The 25,127-nt window shown below is 43.8% G+C and overlaps 3 protein-coding genes across 13 annotated transcripts in view; 1 reads left to right on the plus strand and 2 right to left on the minus strand.

Annotated features, from left to right (window-relative positions):
• Nucleotides 1-397: 397 nt before the first annotated feature.
• trappc2l (trafficking protein particle complex subunit 2L) lies at nucleotides 398-2,020 on the plus strand. Its single transcript, XM_085806285.1, has 5 exons — nucleotides 398-493; nucleotides 774-946; nucleotides 1,278-1,365; nucleotides 1,673-1,752; nucleotides 1,852-2,020. The coding sequence occupies exons 1-5, from the start codon at nucleotides 461-463 to the stop codon at nucleotides 1,895-1,897; spliced, it is 420 nt and encodes a 139-aa protein (XP_085662411.1). The 5' UTR covers nucleotides 398-460; the 3' UTR covers nucleotides 1,898-2,020.
• Nucleotides 2,021-2,057: 37 nt separating this feature from the next.
• On the minus strand, nucleotides 2,058-5,973 carry pabpn1l (PABPN1 like, cytoplasmic). Of its 2 annotated transcripts, none has more exons than XM_085806272.1 (6): nucleotides 5,790-5,973; nucleotides 4,578-4,704; nucleotides 3,924-3,991; nucleotides 3,736-3,842; nucleotides 3,544-3,631; nucleotides 2,058-2,745 (listed from the first exon to the last, which is right to left on the minus strand). In XM_085806272.1, exons 1-6 carry the CDS (start codon nucleotides 5,859-5,861, stop codon nucleotides 2,416-2,418), a joined length of 792 nt encoding a protein of 263 aa, XP_085662398.1. In that variant the 5' UTR covers nucleotides 5,862-5,973; the 3' UTR covers nucleotides 2,058-2,415. The 2 variants fall into 2 exon arrangements, with proteins under 2 accessions (XP_085662398.1, XP_085662390.1); XM_085806264.1 differs by having other exon boundaries at nucleotides 2,112-2,745; nucleotides 4,560-4,704.
• Nucleotides 5,974-12,018: 6,045 nt separating this feature from the next.
• cbfa2t3 (CBFA2/RUNX1 partner transcriptional co-repressor 3) overlaps nucleotides 12,019-25,127 on the minus strand; it is a 46,899-nt gene continuing 33,790 nt past the window's right edge. For 3 of the 10 annotated variants that reach the window (XM_085806311.1, XM_085806342.1, XM_085806352.1), the window contains exons 5-12: nucleotides 24,340-24,521; nucleotides 21,085-21,368; nucleotides 20,124-20,209; nucleotides 18,315-18,450; nucleotides 17,601-17,669; nucleotides 16,765-16,818; nucleotides 14,734-14,924; nucleotides 12,019-13,519 (exon numbers count right to left, since the gene is read on the minus strand). In XM_085806311.1, the coding sequence (XP_085662437.1) occupies nucleotides 13,133-13,519; nucleotides 14,734-14,924; nucleotides 16,765-16,818; nucleotides 17,601-17,669; nucleotides 18,315-18,450; nucleotides 20,124-20,209; nucleotides 21,085-21,368; nucleotides 24,340-24,521 (1,389 nt within the window). In that variant the 3' untranslated portion in view covers nucleotides 12,019-13,132. Of the gene's footprint in view, nucleotides 13,520-14,733; nucleotides 14,925-16,764; nucleotides 16,819-17,600; nucleotides 17,670-18,167; nucleotides 18,451-20,123; nucleotides 20,210-21,084; nucleotides 21,369-24,339; nucleotides 24,522-25,127 lie in introns of all 10 variants that reach the window. The other 7 variants (XM_085806327.1, XM_085806363.1, XM_085806375.1 and 4 more) reach the window with 3 other exon arrangements.

Consider the following 25,127-nt stretch of genomic DNA (forward strand, 5'->3'; position numbering starts at 1 on the left):
TTCACATTGGAGTCATCAGTCATGACCGCATGACTCGAGTTGTCTGCTTCAATAAACTTTTTTATTCTCTTGATTTTTTTTTATTGCGTTACCTGTTGATATGCTAGCGTTAAACATTAGCATTAAATCGTTTAGCTGAAAAAATCCGTAAAACCCCTAAAATTGTTTCCTTTATTTGATGCATTCAGGAACTTGTCGTAAATGTTAACCATAGTAGACAAAAATCGAAATTCTTCACAAATTGCATGTATATCGTCCATGAAACTAAACTCTTATGCATAAATATAAAACTTGTATATATAAAAACTTTAGGATGAAAAAAATAAGTGGATAATCCCGCTAAAATACTTTATTTTGCGATATGTAAAAATTGGATACTGAAATCTCCGACACTCAAACGATTTCCTGAATGCAACGTGTCACGTGACAGCGTCTGACAGCTCAGAGGAGGAACACTAACATGGCGGTGTGCATAGCTGTGATCGCAAAAGAGGTAAAAATGTAATCGTTCTGAATGTCTCAGGTTTTAAACACATCATATTTTATAACCATTGAAGTATTTATCATGTTCTTATGGTCGCCTGTGACTAAATACTGGAGCTTTACTTGTGTAACAGAGCGTCCAGCTGCCTGAAATGCACCAACAGAGCTAACAACATTAGCATATTTTAATTTAGGGGAACTGCTGCTAGCATTTTCTGCATTATGATGGTTTTGTGTCAATGGTATTAAAGTTTTATTAACGAGGTCGTTGTCGTCGTGTCCTGTCCCAGAACTACCCGCTGTATATCCGCAGTGTGCCCACTCAAAATGAGCTGAAGTTCCACTACACGGTGCACACCTCCCTGGATGTGGTGGAGGAGAAGATCTCAGCTGTGGGCAAATCCCTGGGAGACCAGAGGGAGCTGTACCTGGGTCTGCTCTACCCCACTGAGGACTACAAAGTGTATCCTTTGATTGGTGTTGTTAGAAGTTTGTTGTTACATGTAGTTTATAAGACCATCTGCACTGGCTTCAGACTGTTATCTAAACCCTTATTGCAAGATTTCTATGCATCTGTCTGCATTACATCTGAGAGATATTAGTAAATATACACACCTCTAGTATTCCGGACAGATACTGAAAACGTGATATAGTTTGAATATATAACATATTTTGCTGATCTATCAAGTGGAAAAGATGTAACTATTCCCCTGCAGCCCCACTGCATCTGTGAGGAGTCTAATCCCTATGCGTTAATGATTTTCTATAAATAAAAACCTTGACTGGTGAAATAGATATGGATATGTAACAAACTCCAAGGTGAAATTTGTCATTGTTGTGGACTCATCAAACACATCATTGCGGGACAATGAAATAAGAAGTGTAAGTTGCACCTGTACATGCTCAAAAGGCAGAGTAACATTGGGCAGGATGTATTAGACACTGTATATCCTGGCTCATACTGTATATTAACAGGAGGAATATCTCATTCATACATTATCAAAAATTGATTTTTACATGGACAAAGAGTTTCTCTACATTTTTTCAGTTACCGTACCTGTTAATTCTGCCCTTCTTGAAACTTTACACCCAATTCAAAAATGAATAGCGAAGTCATACAAAACAGTTGTATTTCCAGTACATGCTTTGAGTAATTCAGTCACAAATGTGTATTTTATTCTTTTTCCAGATGTTTAGAAAATTGCACAACTCTTTCACCGATGTAATGTGCAACCCCTTCCACAATCCTGGGGACTCCATTCAGTCCAAGTGAGTACGTTTTGACATTTTTCCATGCTCCAAAATGTCATTTTAAACATTTTTAGTCACTTTTGAGATGATGCTCATTGTTCGCTGATCCTCCTCCAGGGCTTTTGATGGAATCGTTTCAGGGATGATGGTTCAATCTGGCTGAAGTCGCCTCCTCCCTTTGTGTTAAACAAACCTCCACTGTACATAACACCCCCAATTCTTTTGTTTACATGTTGCCTTGATTATGAAGATGGATTGCTGTAATAAAACTTAAAAATGGATGTTGCACATCACCGTGTGTGTCATTTTAATACAAGCGCAGCTCCAGATCATTGTTTTATTTATTCACTTACATAACAAAGAACTTAAGTTATACATTACATTGCAGGCAGCGACACAAAAACATTCGCATCCGTTTGTAAAAACACTGAAAGATGCAACTGCATAACAATTTGAGGATTGTCCCATGCATTCACAGCAACAAAAGCTTATAATGCAGCACAGCTGACTCAGTCTTCACACCTTGCCTACTTGAAGAACTGATGCAGAGGTGCAACTAAAAGTCGTCTCTGCTGTCCATTCTGTACCCGTCGCTTCATAACCAACTCATTAATGCCTGGAAACATGTGTTAAAATTACCGCCTCTATTCACCCACTGGAAATGTAGGCTGTGGGTCGGTGCTAGCGCTGCTGGGGGTAGTGCTGTCCACTCGACCCTGCCCCCAGCTCCTCAGAGGGCGGTGTGATGAGAAGAAGACATGGGTAACGTTTGGGCATCTGCTCGTGGTAGTCCATGTGTCCCCACTGTCTCTTCCCCACTGACTGGCCTCCGTAGTAAGGGTGAGGCGTTTGATGCTGCGGCCTGGTCGACTGGTACCGGAAGCGGCCTCGTGAGCTGTTGTGATACCTGGGGGGGCGGTAACCTCTGCCTCTTCCTCTCGAGTGGCCTCCTCTGTGGCCGCCTCTGTCTGTGGTGCTGATACCTGGCATGTTGGTCCTCTTAGGCATCACCTGCAAGACGAAGGAAACCTGTTACTGTATTGCACTGTACTGTGTTGTGTTATCATCGTTGTTAAAAGAAATGCAATGTTTGCTACTAACGGAAATGGATCAAAAACCAGAACATTTTTGTGCACAGGATAAATTCCATTTATTCAGGGAATTAAAAACAACTATGATTCACGCTCTGTTTTGCTCTAAAAATGACCGTTACTAAAAGTGAAAATGCAAAAACTTAAATTACACCACCATCTGTTATTTTTCCAATTCCACAAAGAGTGAATAAAGGTCGTCTGCAATTCACCAGACTTGTCAATTCAGCCTGAAGGACGATAATGACTCACTTGAGGAACAGCAAAATTGCAAACTGTATGAGCATCGCCTGAGCTTCTACCAGTCAAAAAACAAGCTGTCTGCCTGTCAGAGTGTAAAATCACCATGGTAGCTACATGGTTTAATCAATTACAATAAAATCAATCAAGGAAAAAACGTAGACAGGCCAAGAAAGCAAAAGAATGCACAAAAAGGCAGAGGAAAAAAAAACAGACAGGGATAGAGCAATTAGAAACTCAAATTACACCAAAACACTGGGTAGAAAGGTGTGTTTAAAGAAGTGATTTAAATATTGCAGTGGCAGTGGATTCTTTATGTAACGGGAGACTATTCCATAGGTAAGGAGGCAGGAGGAGAAAGCCCTGCAGCCAATCATCAGTCACTGGGATTCAGTTGACAATGAGACTTATCAGATACCATTAGAGGGGTTTTGTGTTTTTTGACAAGTGGAAAAAGGGTCTGATGCTCCATCCTCACCTTTAGGACTCTTCCTCTGAACAACGTCTCATGCAAACCAATGGCACTCTGCACAGAGTCTCGATCAGAGAACTCGATATAAGCAAAGCTGTGGGAGAGGAGAGACACAACAAAAAACAGGTACATTTAAGAATTACAGAATAAAGCGTTAAATAGGGAAAAGTATAAACTTCATGCAGAAGTTGAACCCACCCCTTAGGATGACCGGAGAACCGGTCACACAGGATGGTAACTCTGTTGACAGGCCCACAGCCGTTGAAATGGATCTCCAGCTCATCTGCAGTAGCGCCGTAGTCTACCTAGGATGTGTCACAGATTAGAGGTGTTAAAGAAAACCCTCAGAATGACCAAAATATTATTTAATCATACAGCAGTCTTACATTTCCTACATAGACTGATCTGTTGTCTGCGTCTATCCTCTCCTCAGGAGTCATGTTGTAGAAAGGTCCTTTGAGGGAAACAAAAAATAAAAAAAATTGTAAATGTTATTGCACATTGTGAATGTACCGTTTACACAGGGGTCGCCCCAGGTGACATGAATACAGCGTTTACTTCCCACCAACGTTTCCATTTCTTACATCATGTCTGACAAAACATCATCTCCCCTCTGATTGTATTTCCGTGCTAAGGATGAACCAAAAAAAAAAAAAGATAAGGAAGGGTGGAAGAGACGAGGAAGACGCACAGAGGCAGAAAATAGCCAGAGGCAGCACGGAGGACCCTTCTGCTTCTCTGGGGCTCACTGCTTCGTCTCATTGGGCAGTGATGAGGCACATGTGAACACTGTTTTGACCACAGTGAAGTGCCCCAGGTGTTGGCCAGATGGTGGAAGGATGCGGTTACCTCACCTGCCTGGGGGGGGAGGGGGCTGCCTGCGATGCTACACACCTGGCTAAAAATACACCGCAGAGGCTTCCCAAACGCATTATCAGTGTTTATCTGTGAAACCAACCAACCAACGTGACACAGTAAGAGACGATGATGATGATGATGATGATGATGAGTTGTGTTAAGACCTTGCGAGGCCGCCTCACCGGGCCGAGGGCTGCTGGTCAGTAGGTGCATCTCTGACGCGTCGCACCTCTCCTCCTCCTCCTTCAGTCTTTCCGTCTCTTCTTCCATCTCCAGCTCCTGAACTCTGGCCTTGATGGCCGCCAGCTCCTGAGACACAAGGACAGGAAGAACCATTAAAACCACATTCACGTATAATTCATTGATTGGGATTGGGGACTAAATAAATTGGCATTTTTTTGTTTATTTAACCCTCCTGTTGTCCCCAATCTGTTCACTTCCTCCATCCTTCCTTCCTTTCTCCCTTCCTTCTTTCCACAATCCTTTTGCCTTCCTCTTTTGATCCAGTTGACCTGATCTGTTCCCTCCCTCCATCTTTCTTTCCACAGTCCTTTTTGCCTCCCTCCCTTCCTTCCCTTCGTCCTTACTTCTTCTTTGACCCAATCTGTTCCCTCCCTCCATCTATCTATCTATCCTTCCTTTATCCCTTCCTTCTTTCCCTTCGTCCTTCCTGCCTTCCTTCCTTGACCCAGGAGGACAGCAGGAGGGTTGATAAAGTGATCTCATCTCTTTTCTGGTCTGCATGGATAAAAAAAAAATACTAAACACTTACTATTTGAATGAAACACCAGATGGCCTGCCCTGTTTGGACACATGCACTTTAGTCAAATAGTCCCAACCAACCAATAGTCCCAACAGAAGTTCAAAGAGTTATTTAATCAAAAAGATATTCTCTAGTCTAAACATATCAGAGGCATCTAGTTCCACATGGAGGTGACATGAGATTTATGGGCTCTATTTGTGAAATAGAGATTTACCATCTGTATTTTCAGAGGCTAACCCCCACTGTAAAATGTGAACATCACCGTGGGAGCTCAGTTATTTCACGGTGGAAACGCAGCGCACCTGCCTGGCTCCACGCCGAGCGGCTCACTCAGCATGTCGCACAGGATGTGGCTCAGTGATGTCGTTATGTGCTGCTCTATGCGTTTATAGATGCAGATATAAAGGAGCCAGGGGGAGATGTATTATAGCAAGTAGCCAGTAGCTCATTGTTGGCGTTTTGTTTGTCCATCGTGACAGCAGCCTCCCCCCATCCCATCCCCTTCCCTTCGCCCTTCCCGACGCGCGTACGAAACGAACAAACACACAAACAGCCGCTGCAGCATCTTTTCCACATTGTGCACACACACACACACACACACACACACACCGACACAATAATTGCCACTCACCGGGTCCTCGGTGAAATGCTCCCCGATGGACTCGCCCTCCAGGTAGCCGTACTCCAGATGATTTTCCGCCATGCTCACTGCTCAAACATGGCATCTGCAAAAAAAAAGGCGACTGTGCAGCTCTCGGGGGCCAGAAAAACCGCCACGAAACAGGATCTAACACGGGCTGATGGTCCGCAGACGCGACACCTGACGACATATGAGGTAAGATAATAGATATCACCTGTGAACCAGACCCATGACGAGCTAGCTTGATTGACAGTGGGGCGCACGTGAGGGATGGACGCTGGAAGAGGAGGAGGAGGAGGAGGAAGAGGAGGAGGAGGAGGGGGGTGTCTCTACCAGTGCCGCATCCAAGGCAAGAGGGTCCCTGGCTGGCTGCCCCCCTTCACCCCCCCACCTCAGCTCAACTGCACCATTGATGCAGTTAAATGCAGTTAAATAGCCTAATAATAATAATAATAATAATAATAATAATAATATTTTTTTTTAAATAATGTGTTCACGTTTCAATTAAAAAAGCTTATTTAGTTATAAAGTTAACCATTGATATATTGAACTTAATAGTAAATCCTTAAATGCATGGCCATATTTCAATTTAAGAGTAATACATTTATGATGTTACAATTAAAGCAGAAGTAAGTGATCCGGTCATTTTGGCTAACTTCTTGTCAGCCGATGGAGTTAGCAGTCCCCGCCCTCGTCCCTACGTCACCACATTCACGCGCAACCCTTGGCTGCACACACAGAGAGGACCGTCCCTTTATGCCGTTCTCTCTCCTCATTGGATAAAGGTTGTAGGATACAAGGAAAGTTTTCTCCTCGGCTTACAGCAGAGCAGAGTGACTGACAGACCCGTGTTTCGGACCAAACACTCTATAAAAGTGATTGCTGTTGGAAGATAGAACTAGGTTATTTAAGACTTATATTAACACAAACATTCCACTTACTTCTACTTTAATGATGCCTCTGTTCTACCTTGTCAGCCATGACAGAGATCCACATCCACATCCACAACACAACCATGTAAAAATAGAGTAGACTAAGCACTGTGTAGGATTACACTTGCACAATCATCAGAAACACTTTGTATTTATATGGGGACTGACATTGTGTATGTAGCATCTCTCTTTGATCTCTTTTGGATTTTCTTTTTTCAACCCTACCACACCTACAGTATCAGGAGTAACAGAAAATGGCAATAAAGGCTTTCTGTTTCTATTTCTCAGGACACAGAAACTGTCTTTTGTGAGACAGAGTGTTTGTAATTTATAGGAAATCCTATTCTACCTTATCCAAGACACATTTGGGAGAAGTGCTGTTTAGACTGCACTGTGTTTCTCCATCTATCTCATATATATTCCCTCTTTCATGTAAATTGGCGGTAACTTGAGGTTTGGAAGTATCATAGTATCACATTCTGTCTTTATGTATGTCACATTTTCAGTTGTTTTGAGTTGAACTGATGTGTAGGCTATATGATGTTTATTCTCAGTCAGATCCCACAGCAGTTTTATGGCTCCAGTTTCCCATCAAAATGTTTTGAACGCTGTAGCTTTAAACGACTGACTCACTGCAGGTGCCAAAACCTCCAATAGATTTAGTCAGATTAAATCATTAAATAAATCAATCAATTAAATAAAAACATTTAACCTGATTTGCAGCTGTGTTTCAGATACACTTGTGTGTTTCTGGGGGTGTCGTATCAGAATGTGTATGTAAAGAAGTAAAGCAACAAGAGTGATGAATACTTAATTTTATGTTTTAATTACACAGTTACATTGTTCAACACAGACAATAACCTGAATTAGAATGTTTTACAGCTTCACACATCCAACAGAGCGAACAGTTAAAGAGCGGTATTAGCAACAGGGAGGAAAGCATGCAAGAAATAAATACAAATCAGAATTTAATTCTTCTGGCACAGTTTTACTTCATCTAAAAACGGCAACAGGACTTTCTGAAGAGGGAAATAAAACAAAAGGAGAAAGATCTTCAAAGCGCCAACCTTTCCTACAGAAACGTGTTTTTTCTGTAATAATGTATTGCACAATACAGTATAGAATGCTCCCCTACACATAAAAAAAACATAAACCTTTGTTTCAGTTTATGTAAAGGTAAAAACAAGACCATCCTGAGCCATGGCTTTTGTTTTGCCACTTTAGCTTTCTAATGTAGCTATTCATCAGTGCCTGTTTTCACAGGAGGGACGTGTCACCTTCACACCGGATGAGCCTTGAAAACGTCATTGGTAGAGTTACTGGTTTGGGTTAGGGAGAGACGAATGCCAACCTGCTAATATTTGTCTTTTCTAAACATGCGTTTTGCCCATATCATGTACATAGTTAAACAAATAGAAAAGTGGTTGATGTACAGTGTTCGGAGACCTTTGGATGGTATTAACAACAGCAGAGCCCTTATGCGTTTGCCATCTATAATATCTTCACAGAGAAAAAAAAAAAGTAAATGACACCTCGGCACGAATCTCATTTGTAATCGTGATTTGATGAAGCTCACACCCAGCCGAACTAGGACGTGGTTTTGTTCTCTTGTATCCCGTCCAGTGGAAACAGAAGGGAGTATCTCTACAGCTCAGAGTTTTTTTTTTAAGGAGCTGCACCTCTCATATCCCACACGTTAGTGCGACATGAAGGTCTCTGATGCTGGAATATAAGACAAAAACCTTAACCAAAGTGAAATCTAAAGAAGAAAGTTGTAGCTTTTGGTTGTATTTTGGTCATTTAGAAGTGGTCTGTTGGGTTTGGCTTTGTTTAGTTAATCTGAGGGCTTAGGAGCAGACATGGAGGAGCACGCACAAAGCACTTTAAGAGCTGCAAGGAACTGCCGTTTAAAGATGATGTGTAGATGTGGATATTATACACAAACACGGTGTTTTACTGCACAAAAGCTGTTGCTACATATTGTGAATCGATCTCCCACTATGGTCTGTCTGGGATGTTTCATTAAAGCTCTGAAGGTTTCAAGTAGTTCGTACAGAGACACAAAGAAGAAGGATAGTTTTTTTTCTTTCTTTCTTTCTTTTTTACAAAAACACACACACACTTCACAATTCACACACAAACGCACACATCCACCATGCATTCATTTTTTAAAATTTTTTTTTTATCTCTGCAAGGCTTTGTAACTGTAAGAACACGCAATCAGTAGGCTTTCCCGAGGGAGATGCCTCTATTGTTTTTACAGAAGCACTATTCAGTATGTAGACAACAAGCGCTTTGATTGCTTGAATAGGATTTCTACACATTTCAGAAACTCAGCCGGTTCGGTTCACTGAGCGCGCTCTTCACACTTGTGCTCCGAGTGTGTGTGTGTGTGTGTGTATTTCAGACACTTTGGTTAACTGCTGTAGTGGAGGTCGAACCATATTTCTGGTCTGTCAATAATACACACTGTGTCAAAGCCTACTATGGCAAAGCAGGAGTACTTTGGTCTGTGCTTTTATTGGTTTTTAAACAACAAATGGCATGTCATGGTTGATTCTGTGTGTCAGTTTGGTAATATGCAGGTTGTTGCAGTAATGTGTTACTAAATTCAACCAGTATCCGTTTGAAGTAGGTGATACATATTCTTATGCATCACAATTAATAGCAGTTCCTTTCAGCGCTTTTGTTTTTTTTTAATATAATTTTTCAGACAGATTTGTATGATCGCTTCTGGATGTGCGTTTCCATGTCTGCTTTGGGCCCAGCTTTTCAAAGTCCAGGTCAACCTCTCCTGGTGGTTAGCTGTATGGTCACAGGAGGTAGCTTGTGTGAGAGGGTGGGGGGTGGGGGGGTCGTGAAGAGTGGTCGGTCTGCGGTAGTAAGTGGAGGAATTAGACAATAGAGGGGATGGGGGAATGACACAAAAAAAAAGGCTGAGGTCAACACCAAAATTTCGGTAAGCGTAACACAAATGTATAAATGCTACACACAGATGCTGGGGTACCTTGTAGCTTATCACATTTGAATCCAATGTCTCAGATCGTCCTAAAAAAAAAAAAAAAAAACCCAAAACAAAACAAGATGTGTGGATGAATAAAAAGCTTTTTCATTTCCTATGCCAATCACTGCAAAAAAAAATTAAAAAAAATTTCCAAGTTTGGTCCAAGTGTGTATGAGGCCAACCACGCATCATTTACGGAGATCAATATGAGATCTGTGCGAGCAGCTCTGGGAGGAGATTGAGTATTTATTAAATTAGCTTTGAAATTTACTGTAGCTTAACACTGGCATATCACTTAACCCCACGGAAACGGGATGTCCTGCTGCACCTCGGGTGAAACAAACACTCCTAACCAAACACACACGTACACACACACACACACACACACATGGATTGATAAGGACCAAGACAGAGGGGTCACTACAGTGGCACTTGAGCCGAAACGATGGCGAGAAACAGAAACATTTGAAATGTTGTATCAAGTTTGACAGTTCTGAACCAAATTTGAAATGGAAACGACACCGTTAACTTTTTTTTTTTTGAAGTATTGATTCTTTAGAGGCTTTTTGATCAAGACACACACTGTTGAGTCTCCCCCCCCTGCAGGATATAAACCTCAATAACGCCATTCCATACAAATCAATAAGATTTTTGCGAAACATCAACATCTTATAATTTGTAAGAGGTTCTCTAATTGTAACACAAAGTGAGAGATTCTTGTAAATTAAGGCCTAATCAGTTCAGAAAACAATCAGAAAGTCTTGTCTTGTCCTTCCACCCTTCATCTGTTTTCATGGAGCCGCTTTACCTCTGTTACCAACAGTCTCCTCCACTCAGGGTCACGTGACACTTTGACTTGAGTGAAAATTGAAAGTGTTTAGCTTGTATGAGAGAAAAGAGAAAGAGAGAAGAAAAAAAAAGGAATCGATAAAAATCAAGAAAGAAATGTACTGTGAGAAAATCATATTCTGGACATTAAACTTTAAAGGTTTCTGTTATTTGGCAAACACATTTTTGGACCTCTTTAAATACTATGTACATTCACATTAAGTTACCGATGTTACTTTAAATATATTTATATGTATCTATATTATATGACACCCTATGGGCAGTTGCTGAGGTTCCATTCAGTAGCTGAATTCTCTTCATATTGCACCTCCGTCCTCTCACTGTCTTACAATGCGAGCAATACAAAATATTCTACAAGAGGGGTTTCATCTCATTAATATAGATACAAGAAAAAAAAATCAAACAATAAGTACAATGTGGGACTTCCTCTCATAAAAACGAGTGTCCTTGCTCTGACTTCACTGCTCAGCCCAAACTCAAAGGAGGAAAACAAAAAAGAAAAAAAAAGGAAAAGGTAACAGACCCCAAAAAAAAACAAAAAACAAAGTCCATCTTTTTTGGATTACACACAAAGGGGGCAGCACATGTGGACAATCAGCGACAAGAGACAATTATTGAAAAAATGAAAAGAGGAACAATATCTACAAGCAGGTTCGAACCCTTCCCATGCGACTGCTCTGAGGCTCCAGGTCAAAGCACGGCCGTGGTTATAGGCGCAAACTCGAGTCAAGTAGTCGCGGGGAAGAGTGTTGGAAGGGAGGTGTTGAGGAGGGGGTGTTGGGGGTGGGGGGGCGAGGGGAGGTAGAAAGAGAGAGGATAATCAAGTCTACACCACCCTTCACGAGGCTCTTTCATCTGTTCGTCATGCTTTGGAAAAAGGAGGGAGTGAATGTAAAGGTAACAGCAATTCCTTGAAATGTCTCCTCGCTGTGGAGCTTTTTTTTGTTTTTTCTATTTAAAAAAAAAAAAACGACTTAGAAACAATCTTCCCATACATCTCCATGTTTATGCGTTGCTTTCTTGGAAAAATGTTTTCAAGCTTGTTTTGAGGTTTTTGGCAGCTCCGTCCGTCCGTCCGTCCGTCCGTCCGTCCGTTGCCGTGAACGTCTCTTCATCTCCTTTTGAGGCCGTGTAGCTTTTCCTTTCCTTTCCTATGTTTTTTTTTTCCTCTCTGTTACCATTCACAAAAAAAATCACACTGTGGCAGGGTTTCTATCCTATCTGTCCGTTTCCTTTTAAGTCTTTGTTGTAGGCAAGTTCACAGCATTGTCCATATTCACTAGTCTGGGCCTTCACTGAGGAATCGCTGTTAGTTTTGTCGAGACTGCAGGAGGCAGCTGCAGATCAAAGCAGGTCACAGTTTCTTTTTTTTGTTGGTTTTTTTGTATGTTTTTTTTTGTATATTTTTTTTGTTGGTTTGTTTATTTTTTCTCTCTTTAACGTCTGACTATCTCTGGGTCCCGTTCTGCAGCGTCTCTGCAGCCTGGTCCTCTCAGGGCTGGCTTATCTGCTGAGGAGGTGATGTTGCTTTGCGTTTGGTTATAAGATGAGTGCTTCTCCTTATCGCTTACTTACTCACTTTGGCAGTGTTAATACAAAGGTTTGGATCATGTTACTTTTCATCTTTGAATTCATTTGGGTTCAACAATGGTGCAGAGAGGTGAGTCCGGTGTAGATTTTCTTGGCTCGCTAGCAAGGTAGTTAGCAGTTTAAAATTAATTTACTCTCATATCGTTATCATCGTCAGCATCATCAGCATCTCTATTATTCTTTATTTAGAATATTTGGACTTCTCTTCATCATTTTCCCTTAAAGCCAGAAAGAAACGTTTCATAAATACTAAGCTGTGTTTCTGAGGAGTTAATCGCATCACAGGTTTTTCCCCTTCCATCATCCATTTAAAAAAAAGAAAAAAAGAAGAAGGTATTACGCTCCTCGCCTGTCTCCATTGGGACACCGTGTCACATCAGTGAACTGTTTGGACTAGTAGTGCACATCTCAGGGCTGGTTGCTGTTCTCTCATTGGTACTGAATTAAAGGGAAATCCTACCCAAGTGCTAATCGGCCTTGTCACCTCACCCCGCCCCCCCCGGTCGATGTTTCCTCGCTACAGCCCTTGTCTCTTGTCCTTACATGGACACCATCCACCATGTTTACATGGCGTCAAAGCTCAAGTTCTCAGCAAACACTTCTGATATGTTTCTATTACAGAGATAGGAGACACTGCACTTGTTCATGCTTTTACACTACACTCAACCCCAGGCTGGAATCTGTGTATGTGGTTGTGAAAGACACAAAAAAAAGCTTTTTTTTTTTCTTTCTTTCTTTCTTTTTTTTTTTCAGGGGGGGAGTTGGCGAGTTGAGTCCGTCATCGAGGTGAGAAGATTTTTCAGAAGAGCTCAGGACAAAAGGGGAAATAAGGGCCGACCGACGTTGGGGGAGGAGGAGGAAAGGGAGCAAGGTGTGATGAAGATTCCTCAGTTTGGTTTTGTGTGGAGTGTTGGGCTCTGTCGCATCCGGAGCGCAAGGAGTGAGTGGTGGGGGGGGTGTCAGCGAGAGGTGGCGTCCAGCAGGGCGGGGGTGGCCGGGGTGGTGGAGCGAGAGGCACTGCTGGAACTGCTCTCCTTGGGGCTGGCCGACACGCTCCCGCCGCCGCCGCCGCTGCCCGCTGCCCCGCCCCCGATACTGCTCTGACCCACCAGGGACAGCGCTCCTGGAGGGGCGCCGCTCTCCGAGTGGGTGGGGGGCGCGCCGGAGGATGCGGAGGACGAGGAGGAGGAGGGGACGCCGCTGCCCCCCGGCAACCCCTGCAGGCCCTGGCCGCAGACGTGGTGGTGCTTCTCCCAGTCTTTGTGTTGGCAGAAGGAGCCGCAGTAGCGAGCCGTGTTGCAGCCGCTGCACGTCTCACTGGCCTTCCTCCCGCAGTTCCAGCAGCTCTGGTGAGACAGTGGGGAGAGAGTGGGTTGATAAAAATAAGTCTCTTTTTTGTTCCCAGGATACCACAGAGATTTCTTTTTCCTTACATAAACAGATATTGAAACCTAAAATAAGTCAATTGTATAATCTGGTTCATATGTCTGAGCCTCATTTTTCCCTGTTACTCTATGTGCAGAGATTTGCAACATCTCTCTCATCCTTTCCTCTTCATTGCAGGAAGAAACTTATAGAGGCAACTTTTATGTCATTTTTAGATTATGGAGGCATTTTATACAGGCATGCATCAGCTACAACCTTACATCCACTTGACACCGTTTATCATTCAGCCCTGAGATTCACTACAGGCGACAGCTACAAAACCCATCATTGTGACCTGTATTCTAAAGTTGAATGGCCCTCGCTATCTAACAGACGTGATAGACAGTACACTGGATTTTATTTATTTTTAAAGCTCTCACTGGCCTCTTACCATCCTATATTAACTCTTTAGTATCTTTTAACGTAAGCCTCTATCCAAGGACTGGCTCACACTGCAGGTTCCCTCTGTTAATACTGAATTTGGAAAGTCCAGTTTTTCTTTCTTTTCAATCTGCAAAACCATCTGAAACTTACCACACTTTTATCATTAGGACAATTTAAATCCATAACTGCATCTAATTTTACCTCCAACTGCTCCTGTTTTTAACTACACTTCTCTGTTTTCAATTTATCTTTGTCACTTTACTTTTTGGTATTTCGGATTTCGGATATGCTTGTATGCTTCAAACGTTTTGTTTTGTGTCTTGCCCGCGGATATGCTTATGTATGTCTCAAGCGTTTTGTGTTATGTCTTGTCCTCAAATGTTTTGTGTTTTGTCTCGGCTATATTGCAAATGAGGTTTGAAATGAGTTTAAATAACGGTTTCCATCACCAGCGGTTTGTGTTACCAGCAGGTGGTGGTCAACTGCTCTGTAATGGCCTCAGCCTGGCACTCTGCTCCAACCATCTGGGTCTGTCTGCTTTTATTTACAAAGACAACTGGACTGCTTCTGCAATAATGATGACAACCTGCTGCAGCACCGAAACCCGGAGCGGCCAGCTGTATGGATTACACAACACAACACAACACAAAACAACACAACACCGGAGCAAAAGCGAAGGGGGGGAAACGGAGGATGGAGCTTGAGAGAACACCGAGGGGCTAAATGAGGGCGAGGGGTCTGTGGTACTCACTTCACTGGAGTCCTCCTGTTGGTTGATGACCGTTAGCGCGTCCTCGGAGGCTTGCCTCTTGGCCTCGGCCAGCGCCCGCTCCATTTTAGAGCGTTCGGCCGAAATCATCTCGTGCGCCTTCCTCTCGGCGTCGGACACGGCCTTCTGCAGCTCTGACATCGCCTGTCGCTTCACCTCATTCACAGCCTCCTCTGAGAGAAGAACAGAAAGAGAAAGAGAGAGAAAGAGAGACAGAGAGGTGTTAGTGCTAATGACCATCGTCCCATCCGGCCCGCTCCTTCATCCTTTATTGAGGCTCTTTAAGCTGCCATCTTGTTGTGTCTCAGCGAACAGATGTACATCATCCAAGATTTAAAACTTTCTGCCAGAAAAGGGAAACAGCCAGACTTCAATAATTAATTCATACACGTCTGGCCACAATCATTTTCAGCGCTGACAACAGCAGATGTCTCCAAAGTTTTGTCACCAACTTGGCTGTTCATCCAACATCCTGGGATTCCCTGTTTGCATGATTATCATCTTGTCGTGAGAATCATTTTGATAGAAGTTGTTAGATGGGAGTTTATTGAGACGAGGAGTGGATGATTTCCCCAGCAGTGGGCGAGCCTATCCTCCACTGCGGGGCTTCCTGTGATGTGGATTTTTATCGCATATTTATTTATTTTTTGTTCCACTAGAACAAGCACAAAACTGTATGAGTGAGGAAGCTGTGTTTTTACAACAGGCAGGTGTGTAGACTTCTTTCCAGATGGCAGTCTAAAATAGAAACTTCCCCCTGCCCCTTCTCAGTAAGAACCAGGAGTGATTACATCTTTCATTATCGGCCTCACGGCGCACGACAAAAATGTACAGTTGCGCGCCGGTTTCCACGTGAGAAATAGGTTGCCAAATATACACTATTTATTAATCAAACTCTAACGCGGTGATCACAACGTATGAATTCCCCCTACAATGTCATTTTCTCCCTCTGCCGTCACTGACAGCAACATTTTTACAGACTAAATGATTTTTCTTCCTCCTGCTCCACCTCCTCCAGATGTGCCAAGTACAGACACACACACACGCACACACGCAACGCACCGAGACACAGATGACACACATACAAGTGGCTCTCCAGATGTGTTAGCCCAACCAAGTGGGAGGCGAGACTGATGCTGTTCTCTCCACTGCTCTCTATTTCCTCCAGTCGCTGTTTGTTTGAGAGAGAACTCATAAATAACTGTCACTTTTCCTCGCCGCTCCACTCCGCTTGTTTCAAACTACTGTGCGAAAAGATAGGCAGGGGGAGGAGAAGGAGGAGAAGGAGGAGGTGGGGTGGAGGGGGGTTGTTGCATGTGTGCATACTATGTCTGTATGTGCATGCGTGCATGTCAGCGCCTACTTCCTATGCTAAAAAGTTAGTATCCTGCCAATCCTGTCAACGCACAGTCGCACTCAGACACACGTCTCCATACTTCCCCTCATCCTGTCTCTACCTTTATCCTTCATTTCATTCCTACTCCTCTTTCTCTTCTCTTCTCTCCTCTACCCCTCCTCCTCCTCCTCTTTCTTCTCTCCCTCTTTTGCAAACACTATCTGCATTATCCCGAGCTTCTCAATTATCTGGCCTAATGCATGCACCACTAAGATTAGTTTGCAAATTTAATTAATTCTTATCAAGGAGACTGCATAGCAGATGCTGGGGCAATTAGCACTTAATGGAAAACATGGGGGCAGCAATATTAACGTTTTAATTCCACAGGGATTTGGCAAGTCCCTGAGACGTGTTATTTCTGTCTGCGTTTTCACACTTCAGATCTTGTTTTTCAAAAGCAGAGCAGTCTCTCAACCTGAACCAGACCAGAGAATACGTGTCTGGTTTTAATTAAAGGCAAGAGGTGCTGCAGCTCCGTCAGGCATCAGGCTGACTACCTGGCTGCTGAGATAGAGGTGACATACACACACACACACGTGCGCGCACGCACGCACTCTTACTCAAACACACACACATACACTAGAGGTGAGATGTTGGGAGTGAGATATGTTACTCACCCTGCTTGTTTTGGAGGTGCTTTAGTGCTGGCGAGAGCGGGATGCTTGTAGTACCTGTATGAAAAACAACTGCAATTAAAAGAGCTTTTTCTGCCGGTGAAAATGCAGCACAGTGTTTTGCCAACAGCAGCAGCATCTTTCCTCCGCAGGGTATTGGAGTATGACTGCAACATAATAGTGCTGGGACCGGGGGGGGTGGAACAAAGGCTGAGCCAGGTGAGACTCCTGGGATGGGCTCTATCTAAACATGCAGAATACGAGAAGAAGCTGCCGGCCCATGCAGTGCAACACTCCCCCACCTGCTCTGCCTCCAAATGGGTCATAAATAAGAACAACGGTCCAGATTTGTTTATGTCTACATTGAAACGTCTGCATTTGACTCAAAAAATGTAATATTCTACTGTAAAAATGTAATATTCTACTGTAGATGAGGCTAGAAAACAGTCACATTAATAAAAAATAGATGTAAAAAAGTGTGTGTTTTGTTTCTCAGGACAATGGAGACAAGTTGAGCTCCCAGCTGTGCTGTGCTGCGTTGCTGCGGCCTGCTTTGAGCCAGGTGACTGCATTTTCACTGCAGCTCTAACTGCAGTGGCCTTTCATAGTGGTGACAGATGGACGACATTTTGCCCTAATGACACACGGTGTCTCCAATCCTCTGGCCTGATGGACCTACAGCTGCAAAAAACAACCTTTTCTGCCTGTCTCAGTAGCGCGGGGTGAGGCCCGTCAAGACTGATGATGCCAATTGTGTGTATGTGTGTATGTTTTGTTAGCCTGTGCAGGGGTCAATCATCAAGACAATATAAAGGAAAAATGGGATGTTTAGCTCTTACCAGCTTTCCTCCAGATCTCTTCTGGCAGGTATCCTGAGGGAGGCCTGTGTAAGAAGTCTCGGTGGATCTCTGAAACACACATGCAGACACACACTCAATCTCAATTACACACGCACACACAATCTCAATTACACACACACACACATCCACAAGTCTCCCCTATAGTTCCCAGTGCTATTTCTTTTTTTCTTTTTTTCTTTAAAGCAATACAAAATAAGTGTGTGCGTGAAAACATGAATAAATAAGCTGTCATCAACTTTTCCAGCCATTTCAGAGAAGAAATGGATCCTGGGAGTTAGAAGTGAATACAAATCCTAATGATGAATGAGCATGCTGGCAGCATGAGTGTGTAATCAGTTGTTTAAAGATCCAGGATGTTGCGTGTAGATTTGTATTGCCTCACAGTGTGAGCTGAAATTTGTAAATTTGGAGAGAAAATATGATCTAACTGGCTCTTTGTGTTTCAAATTGATACATTAAATCAGATTTCAGATAAGCCCTACCTTGTTGTGAGTGTTTTTTTTTGCTTTGCCAAACATACTGCACCCTCTGTGTGTGTTTGTCTACCTGTCTGTCTGCCTGTCTGCCTTTCAGCAGCCGAGGGAGTTCCTATGGGCAGTGCCTCGCTGCTGCTAGCTGTGTTGGAGGAGGAGTTGTGGTGAGGAGTAGGAGGAGGAAGAGGAGGAGGAAGGCAGTGCTGTCCGTTGCTCCCACCTTTTTTCATCTCCTCCACGTCGCTGTAGCGCCGGATCCAGTGATTCATCTCCTCGCGGTCGGCCTCCTGGCAGCGGCGCAGCACCGTCAGAGAGCGCCGCGTCTTCTCCACCATGTCCATGATGCAGTTCAGGAGCTGCGACGGGGATGAGTGGAAACATTTTACTTGACGCAATAAAGGAACAAGAGGAGAAGCCTGACATTCATTTGACATTTAGCTCAGAATGCAAAATCCCCACATCTCCCTAAATCACTAAAACTTTTTATCACTGACACTTGGTGGGAATCTTTACTATCTTACCATTAGATTCGATTCTGATTCTGATTTTTGGGGCTACGATTCGATTCAAAATCGATTTTCGATTCAAAACGATTTGATTCATAATGATTTCTGCTTCAGTCTATCGCTGTGCAAAGGATCCTCATGATCTACTCCAGTCTGCTTTGCAAGACAGAATGACTAAAGTGTCTTTTTCACATTTATTGAGTTTTAAACATGTATCCATACTTAGATGGAATTGTCGAAACTGTTGCATAAGTAACAACAAGTAACAAAATTAAAAGTGCCTCTTTATTAAAAAAAAATAGTGCAGTTTAAACGTGCTGCCTTTTAAATTCTAAGGAAATGGAAGCCAGCAGAATTGTTTCATTTTTTTTATTTTTTTAAATCGATTTTGGGACATTTTATATCGATTCTGAATCATATTAAATGAGAATTGCGATTCTTATGTGAATCGATTTTTTGGCACACCCCTACCGACACTGTAGTAGACTTGGTGAAATGATCCAAACTTGATAAATCCTTGAAAAACTTCAACCCCGCTCCATTCAAAAGGAGCGAGTTCCTCTCTGTAGCCGCTGAGCTGGTGTGTAAATCTACACACTATTTTAATCCTTCCCAAAACACATACCGCCGAGCGAACGTGTCGTGTTTTTTTTTTGCGTGCGCCTGTCTGTGCCCAATCTGTTGGTGGGTTTGTCGGTGAATCTCAGCGTCTGAGAGCGTTACAGCGACCATGAATTAACAGCTGGACTGACGATGAAATTGTTGAGCCAGTTCCTTCCACCCTTCTGCTCCCTTCTCTGCCAACTCAACAGATTTCCTCTCATTTCTCTCCTTCCCCGCTCTGTTGTAAACAGTGTCACTTTTTTTTTTTTTTTTTTTTTCCACAGTGCCCTGTGTTTCCAGACTGGCCCAGTCTGCTAAATGGGTTTAGCATGGTTGACATTCAATCCATATCATTATTCCCATTCATCTTTCCCTCTCTCTGCCTCTGCCTCCTTCCCTCCGTCTCTCTACCCTCTCTCCCTCCCTCCCTCCCTCCCCTCTGAGTTAGCTATATTTATTTCAGTGAAGTGTTTCTAATTTGGCAGGGGTCCAGGCCTGGCCGGTTCTCTCCATGACTGCAGCTCTTGTCTCAGCTGCTCTCCCCAGCTGGAGCTGCTCTCTGCTAGGTCCTGAGCTCCATCTGGGGCCCTGTTTCTGTGTGTGTATGTGTGTGTCTGTGTGTGTGTGGTGTAGATGATTTTGCCTTCAGTTGGGTGCCAGGAAGCCAGATAGGTATCTGTCTGTTGTTCATTCACCACACGGCCCTCATAAGGTCAGCTGTCCATCAACTGCTAACTCAGACGGGGGACGGAGACTCATCTGTCTGTCATCAGTCCCCGTCCCTGTCATCTGCATGCCATCTTTAGCACTGAAACTAACTTTAATCACCTGCTGCTGATCCCTCCCCTCCCCCTTCCTTCTTTCTGTTTTATGGTGTTTATGAATGAAACAAAGAGGCGACTGACGTTAAAGTGACGTACATTATCGAGGTGCTTCCACTCCTCCGCCCACTCTCGGTCCGTCAGACGGTGGTCGATCACCTCCTCTTGGCGAGCGCCGTGCACCGCTGCAACAATGACACATTTCTGTTAGACTCGTAGACATTGCAGTTTACAGTATAATGTGTAATGTTGACTGAGAAATACACCGCAGCAGTTTGGTGGAAACCAGACTATCGGTGCTAAACTACATTATCAAATCTAGACCTCTCAAGTGATTCATCCACACAACATTCACATCTGGTTAGGATATTACTTTTAGTTACTTTGGCTGTGCACTCTGGAGCACATTTTTCTCTTGTTATATCCCATAATAAACTATTGAATTTTGTATTTTCTCTGATTTATGATTGGTAACTGTTGTCTGTGTTTATGATTTCTGTCTGTGGCGTGCATTTTTGTGTTATTTATTATATTCTTATTCTTCTACAAATGACTTGCTGCTGTAAAGGACGTTGAGGTTATGTAAAATGAAATCTGCTCTATAAATAAAATCGCCTTGCCTTTGCAACACCTTGAGAACTCCCACAAGACTATTCAGCTGAAGTACGACCACAGTAACTTCATGCTACATTTGCGGAATCAAATCCAAGGCAATACACTGTTTTATCGCTTCGATTTATAACACAGGTGCCGATACTTTCTCCTCATTTTAAAACCAGTGAGACAATTTCATGTCTTTCCTTTTGGGAAAAGCAGGAGGAAGGCATATATGGTTGCCACAGTTGTAGCACATGGGCATGTACGGCTGTGAGCTTTATATAGCCACGCTGCCACAAGGATTATCACACTGGAGTGACAACTGGCCTTTGTTCTTCTTATACACCCCTCTGACATATACACGAGCCCACACGGTCTTGAACATACAACTGCGGAGTGTGTGTGAGTAAAGATCTGCAGCTTTATCTGTCTTCCCCACGTCAACGCGTCGCAGCTGCTCTACCTGTCGGCCGGTGCCTGTCTCGGGCGTCGCGGTGTTCAGGATGCCTGTAAGCATCTCTGTATTGGTGTGCCAGGGCCATGTCTTCTAAGCGATAGTGCTGGGGTCCCACTTGTGGGTTGGGCGGGTGGGGCAGGCCGTTGGGAGGGTGCGTGGGGAGGCCGTTGGGGGGCGGGTGAGCGGGGAGACCCGTGCTGGGGCTGAAGCGCTGGCTGGGGCTGATGGTGCAGGGCCGCTTGGCTAGGTGCTCTGGGTGCAAGCCTTCTCTCTCTGAGCTGTCTTTGGTCCTGTGGAGGAGGACAGGGGAGTGGGTTAAAACACTGTGTAATATTATTAATACCAGGGTTAAATGTGAATTGTGACTTGATTTACACTGATTAATGTGACTTTTCCAACTGAAAATGATAGAAAATGAATAAAGAGGAGGATATGTCAACATCACAACAACAAATGCAAACTGTTAAGAGGAGAATAAAAGAAAAGAAACAACCAAAATCATGAGATCAAAGTCAAACTTGTAGGCCTCAAGTGTTTTCCCAGCAGGATTACACATTTGAAATTTTCCAAATTCCATACTTTTTCCAGACCCTCATTTCCAGACTTCTTGGTAAAAAAAAAACAAAAACAAATAATTGGCCATGTTTGAATAATAGATGTGTATCATGTAATAAATCATGCAATAATTTGTTCATTTGTTTTCATTATTCTGAATTTGTATACCATTATGTCAGCAAATCATTTCCAGGAGATTGTAGCTCGGTACAATAGCGCATACAAAATAAATAATTAACCCAAATAACTTCAGATAAGACCAAACCCAGATAAGTATTAAGATAAATATATTTCCATACAATAGTTTCCATTTTCCATACTTTTCCAGACCTGGAAATGTATAAAATCAAATTCAATACTTTTCCATACTTGCATAGGAACCCTGAGTAATGTATGTACAGTATAGTGCATTGTGATCGTCATATTACTATTCAACAGTGTTCACCCGAGAGCAGATTCAGCAGCTATGGATCGCTGCTGAACCAGTCAGACGTTGTTTTGACTAAAATGTGACTAAATATCTGCAAAATTTGCAACTGCATGACTCATTTCTCACCTCCGCTTTCCTCAGAAATTGGTTCCTGACACCATGTAAATGGATAAATGGAGGAGAATTACATCTGTGTGAACCTATGTCATCTTTCCCTTGGCTAGTCTGTCCGCGGCTTCGCCAGACCACAATTAGTAATGTGAAAACCGTATGGCAGAGCCAGCGTATTACTTCATAGTTCAGGAAAACATGCCCCAGCCAGGACCTTAACACCCTGAACACTACAACCAAGAGGCAAGAAAATAGATATGATTCATTTCCTGATGTGTAAATGTGTTTTTCTATGTTTGTGATGAGCTAGCATCGCCTATCACTAGCGTACAGTACACAGTATGTGTATTTGTCATACTGTAAAACCACTTAAAGCAACAGTGGCGCTTTCTAGCAGCCCCAGATGCAACAAGAGCTTTATAACTCTGTGCAGTGATGCGAGTATAATAAGATGTGACTTTTTCGCTCCGAGTGCCACTGTGAACAGATTATCCGTCAAATTGGAAATCGCAGTTTACCATAAACTGTCATAATAATTTATTTTCAAAGATTACAACATCTGGTGTTGTTGACTGTACCTGTTGGAGGAGGCTCCGGCAAGGAACACAAACTTGTTTTTGAGAGTTCAACAACTCCCACGCGGTGTATGCAAACACTCACACGCTCTCACACACACACACACACACACACACACACATACATACACATCCACGTGTGTCCATGTATATCTGAGCTGAGAGCTGCTTGTTGTTCAGTTACAGTACGGCTGAGGCTTTCGCACAGCTGTACGCCATATGTATCAAACAAAGCCAAGTCCAACTGTACACGCTGCGTCTCCAGCTCTTAATCTGAATATCCCTCAGCCTACTCTTAGATTGCAAGTATTTCTCCCGCTCCCTCCCACTCTGCTCTCAGGCTTAAGGGGCAATATGGGCTGAACGCTGTGTGTTTGGCAGATGTTTAGTGACACTCATTTGTGTCTGTGTACTTTAGCTGGGTGTGTGTGTGTGTGTGTGTGTCTGTGTGTGTGTGTGTGCAGGAGGTTGTGTTTTTGAGCCATCTGGACAGTTTAAATGGGAGTGTTGATATTAATCTGTTTAGCTGGATGGCAATAGCCAGGCATTCGGATGGAAATCACTCCTTATCGTCCTGGGGATCAAAGGCGAATAAATGCAACGCTGGCCTGTGTAGATATTATGTGTTTATGTTTTTGTGTATATATATGTGTGTGTGTGTGTGTATGTGTGTGTGTGATCCATGTGTATATTTGTGCATGTCAGCTACACTCACACACATCCCTGGCTCTAGTATCTGACAAATCAGAGGAACAGCTGGCACAACGTAGGCCCTGCCCCAGCTTGACCCAGCCCCCACTACCCCACCCCCACTACCCCCACATGCCCCAGCAGCCCGGCCTGCTGTGTATAAGCCAGAGGTTGGGAGGCGGAGGTGTGTGGATTACAGTGGGATTGCACATTCTGCCCCAACCCCTAGTCCCATCCACACCACCACCACCACCAGCAGCAGCAGCTCCCCACACCTCCCCTCACTCAGGATGTGCTCAGTGTTACGGTCAGCACATCACCATCTGGACACATCCCTGACATATGGACAGCTGCTGGGAGCCTGCAGGTCAGGCGGTCGGAGAGAGGGAGAGAGGGGGAGAGAAAGAGGTGAGGAGGACAGAATGACAACGGCAATAAGAGAAGATGACGGAAAAGGGAAGAGAGGGAAATTCTTGTTAATTCTCTCTTGTGACATCTTCTTAGCCGGGTGAATAAAGCAGGGTGCCAGGGAGCAATGTGGGACAATAGTAAAACCATGGCTCACTGCTGGTCTCTCTCTCTGTGTCTGGTTGTACTTCCCTCCCTCCTTTCTTCTCTGGCTCTCTCTCCCTTTTGCTTCTCGACGTCTCTCTTTATTTTCCTCCTCTACATTTATCTCGGCCCTCCCTCCCGGACAGCTGGCAGAGCCGGCCTGGCATCAGGGCTGTCCAGACTGCTGCCTCCCGCACACAGGACTTACAGCCTCCCCTTGTCACTTGGCATTCGTAAAATGCCCTGAAAGAATTAATTTATAACACTGTCTGTGTGAGAGTTTGCCAACGTATGTGGGCCGCTGAAGTCTGTGTGTGTGTTTGTGTGTGTTTAATGGAGGGACACTACCTGTCAGGGGTCCTCCGCTTGCCATGCTCATTCATCTCCAGCATAATCTCGGAGGAGTCGAGGGGCGAGCTGGCGTTGGCGTCCAGGAGAAGCTGCTCGTGTTGGGCCAGATACTGAGCCGGTGTCTGCTTGGCCAACCTGGCACAGTGGAGCAGCTCTCTCTGCAGCAGAGGCAGGTTTGCCTTCAGTGGTAAAAAAAAAAAAAAAACAAGAAGAGGAAAGACCTCTGGATTAGTAATGAAACAAACTGCTATTTAAATTATGGAGCCACTGTGAAAAACTGACATCATCACAACATGATGGTGTCAGCTGATTTCTGCTCTACACATGTTTGCTTCTCCCCTACAATAAACTGTTCTAGTTACAACTTTTCAATGGTGACTGGGCCATTAACACGACCAATGGGGAAATGCCAACTCAGTCACATGGCACTGTGCTGACCAATGACAGAGCTGTGGTTCAGTCAGTGAGGACAGACCTGGCCCTGCCACTGCAGTCCAGCTGTAGAGAAAGTGATAGATGAAGAGACGGGATGAGATAAGACAGGTCCCCTGACACATTCCTCTGCCATGTGTCTCTCTTTCTCTCCAGGGTGTACTGGTGTGTATATTGTGTGTGTGTGTGTGTGTGCGTGCGTGCATGTATGTGTGTGTGAGAGAGAGTGCTGTCAAATTGCTCTCTCAGACCTGTCTGGTTGATATAACACAGCTATTGCTGCAATGTCCCAGATGTGGAGGATCATTGCACGGCAGGAGGTCTGACACACTCACAAACACACACACACACCA

The sequence above is a fragment of the Trachurus japonicus genome, chromosome 3 (genome assembly GCF_045865225.1).
Source record: "Trachurus japonicus isolate A0001 chromosome 3, Traja_1.0".
Lineage (NCBI taxonomy): Eukaryota > Metazoa > Chordata > Actinopteri > Carangiformes > Carangidae > Trachurus > Trachurus japonicus.

Excerpts from the sequence above, each read along its gene's own strand:
- trappc2l (XM_085806285.1), top strand. The coding sequence starts at position 461 with ATGGCGGTGTGCATAGCTGTGATCGCAAAAGAG. Across the intron at positions 494-773 it reads TAGCTGTGATCGCAAAAGAG|AACTACCCGCTGTATATCCG; the intron begins GTAAAAATGTAA and ends GTCCTGTCCCAG. Across the intron at positions 1,753-1,851 it reads GGGGACTCCATTCAGTCCAA|GGCTTTTGATGGAATCGTTT; the intron begins GTGAGTACGTTT and ends ATCCTCCTCCAG.
- pabpn1l (XM_085806264.1), bottom strand. The coding sequence starts at position 5,861 with ATGGCGGAAAATCATCTGGAGTACGGCTACCTGGAGGGCGAGTCCATC. Across the intron at positions 3,843-3,923 it reads GATCAGTCTATGTAGGAAAT|GTAGACTACGGCGCTACTGC; the intron begins GTAAGACTGCTG and ends GACACATCCTAG. Across the intron at positions 3,632-3,735 it reads TTCTCCGGTCATCCTAAGGG|CTTTGCTTATATCGAGTTCT; the intron begins GTGGGTTCAACT and ends CCTCTCCCACAG.